Here is a 2,197-nt window from a genome sequence, read left to right on the forward strand (position 1 = left end):
AAAAAAAAAAAAAAAAAAAAAAAAAAAAAAAAAAAAAAAGGCACCGCTGTCCCAGAAAAAGCCAAAAATCAAACAAATGAAACTGAAAACCGTGCACAACGCAACGTTTTTCAAACGAATTTATGAAATGTGTTTGATTAGAAATTAATTAAAAATAAAAGTTAAAGTAAAGTAAAACAAGCGTTTCGAAATTAATCATAAATAAATAGATGCGAATTCTATTACATTGCTGTCTGTAGGTTCTATATTTCTATCTGCCTTTGCTGTTAACCTAAGAGCCATTAGACTTTTCTTCAGATCTTTCATTCTCTTTCTTCTTCTTGGCTCAAACCTGCTTTCTCGTCCAAAAGAACGATCTCTGCTTTTCAAGCTTCAGGTATCTCTCTCGAATATCTTGTGCTTTTGTTTCTGATCTAATCCTCGGTGTTTTGGGTTAAACTCTGGTCTGGATCTGAGTGACTTGCATTTTCTGTTAAAGATTCTTGTTTGATGTGTTCTTGATTTTCATTTTTGGATCTGAAACTATCATGCATGTTCAGATGCTTCACGTCTCCTTTAGAGATCATATGTGTGTTATCGAGAAGAATAGATTTTCATCATTTCCATATCTATCTAGATCATGGAATCACAGTTTATGTTCTTCTCCATCTGTTTTCTTGAGAAGCTATATTTATTTCAAAATGCATCAGATGAATTTCTCACTGTTCGAGTTAGACTTTTTCTTTATGACTTTTCTTTTTTAGTTTACTTAAATATTTTTAGTAAAGACAAGAAAAAATCATGTATCCACTATGATCCTGACAGCATCACTATATAAGCTAAAAACTTATTAAACTAAAAAAAAAAGTCTCAGACAACAGTATCATGGAATATGTCAAGTGGCTGATTTCTGTCTTAATTAAAGAATTTAATAATGAATAAAATTCCTAACTAATTAATTAAATACGATATTATGACCAGATCTCCATAATAAACACGTTACCGTTTGACCACCTCTCTCTTCCCTTATCCTATTTAACATTCTTATTTATTTTTGCATCCTCCATCAATCTCTCCTAAAGATAAGTTTATTCGCAAGTGGTTGATTTGATTGATTCTTTTGAGCAGCAAAGATGAACAGCTGTGGAGTTCAACAAACCGCTTTCGAGGTGATGAGGAGCAGAGACGCCGTCGTTTGCCCTAAACCACGTCGTGTCGGTGTCCTAAACCACCACCACCTTGCTCGATCTCTCCGTTGGCAAGTCAGGTAAAGACATACTTTCTTTATCTCTGTTATTTTCTTATAGAGAGGAATAACGTTTTCATCAATCATTTTGTTAAAATATGTTTTTATTTCAGTCACCAGATGGAGCTATGTGAGTCGAATTCAAGAAGTGATATTTTGGATTTCATACTCGCTAAGGTTAATATAAATAACCTTTTGCTCATAACTAGAATTTGTATATATAAAATATTATTTATTTTCTGTTATGTGAGATTGATCTTGTGCATATATATTTTATTTATAGGGTGGTGGTTGTGAACAAGATCCGACGCCGGAGCTATTCTTCACAGGGTCACCGCCGGGTAGAGTTTCTAACCCTTTAACCAAAGATTCACTCTTTCAGGACGAGCTTCTCGTGGTGGCTCCTCCTCCTCCGTCGACTCCACGAGCAACCAAGCCGCCGCCACCGTCTTCTCCAAGGAACGGTGGCGGTTGCGTTAGGGCGACGACTAACTTCGGGAACAATCCTGCGGTTCGTGTCGTGGGATTTAATTGCCTTGACATGGACAGACGCAACAGCGTTCCTACTCTTGCATAAGAGTCCCAAAACATGCATATATATATAACAGAGAGGGCTAAAAACCATTCAAAAGGTTTAGGAGTCTATATCAAGTGGGTCTGTGGAAAATTTGTAAATATTTTCAAGAAAAGGTAATTTATAAAGATATATAAATATAGGATTTGAGTGTCCAATTTGGGAGTTTTGTAAAAGTAAAAGGGAGAGAGAAGGGTTTGTGAGTGTTGGTGAAAATAAGAGCGTCAGTGTTTCTTCACTATTGTAGCAAAAGGAATGAGTTTTGAAATGTGAAGATATCATTTCTACTCTTTTTTCTGTTGTCTCTTTTGTACAGATGTAATTTTCATGGGAAATGAAATTTTTAGTCTTATTTACTCCCTCCGTTCCTAAAAGATGTATGTTCTGGAAAAAAAATT

General features: G+C 35.0%; 1 protein-coding gene across 1 annotated transcript; it reads left to right on the top strand.

Moving 5' to 3' along the window:
- The first annotated feature begins 221 nt into the window (after positions 1–221).
- Positions 222–2,158, top strand: LOC106321634. The gene is made up of 4 exons (XM_013759875.1): positions 222–376; positions 1,108–1,246; positions 1,339–1,402; positions 1,509–2,158. Exons 2-4 carry the CDS (start codon positions 1,113–1,115, stop codon positions 1,800–1,802), a joined length of 492 nt encoding a protein of 163 aa, XP_013615329.1. The 5' UTR covers positions 222–376; positions 1,108–1,112; the 3' UTR covers positions 1,803–2,158.
- The last annotated feature ends 39 nt before the right edge of the window (positions 2,159–2,197 follow it).

Source organism: Brassica oleracea, unplaced genomic scaffold (genome assembly GCF_000695525.1).
Source record: "Brassica oleracea var. oleracea cultivar TO1000 unplaced genomic scaffold, BOL UnpScaffold02226, whole genome shotgun sequence".
Taxonomy (NCBI): domain Eukaryota; kingdom Viridiplantae; phylum Streptophyta; class Magnoliopsida; order Brassicales; family Brassicaceae; genus Brassica; species Brassica oleracea.

Coding starts and splice junctions, on each gene's coding strand:
- LOC106321634 (XM_013759875.1), top strand. CDS start 1,113: ATGAACAGCTGTGGAGTTCAACAAACCGCTTTCGAGGTGATGAGGAGC. Junction 1,247..1,338: donor TCTCTCCGTTGGCAAGTCAG/GTAAAGACATAC, acceptor TTTTTATTTCAG/TCACCAGATGGAGCTATGTG. Junction 1,403..1,508: donor TGGATTTCATACTCGCTAAG/GTTAATATAAAT, acceptor TTTTATTTATAG/GGTGGTGGTTGTGAACAAGA.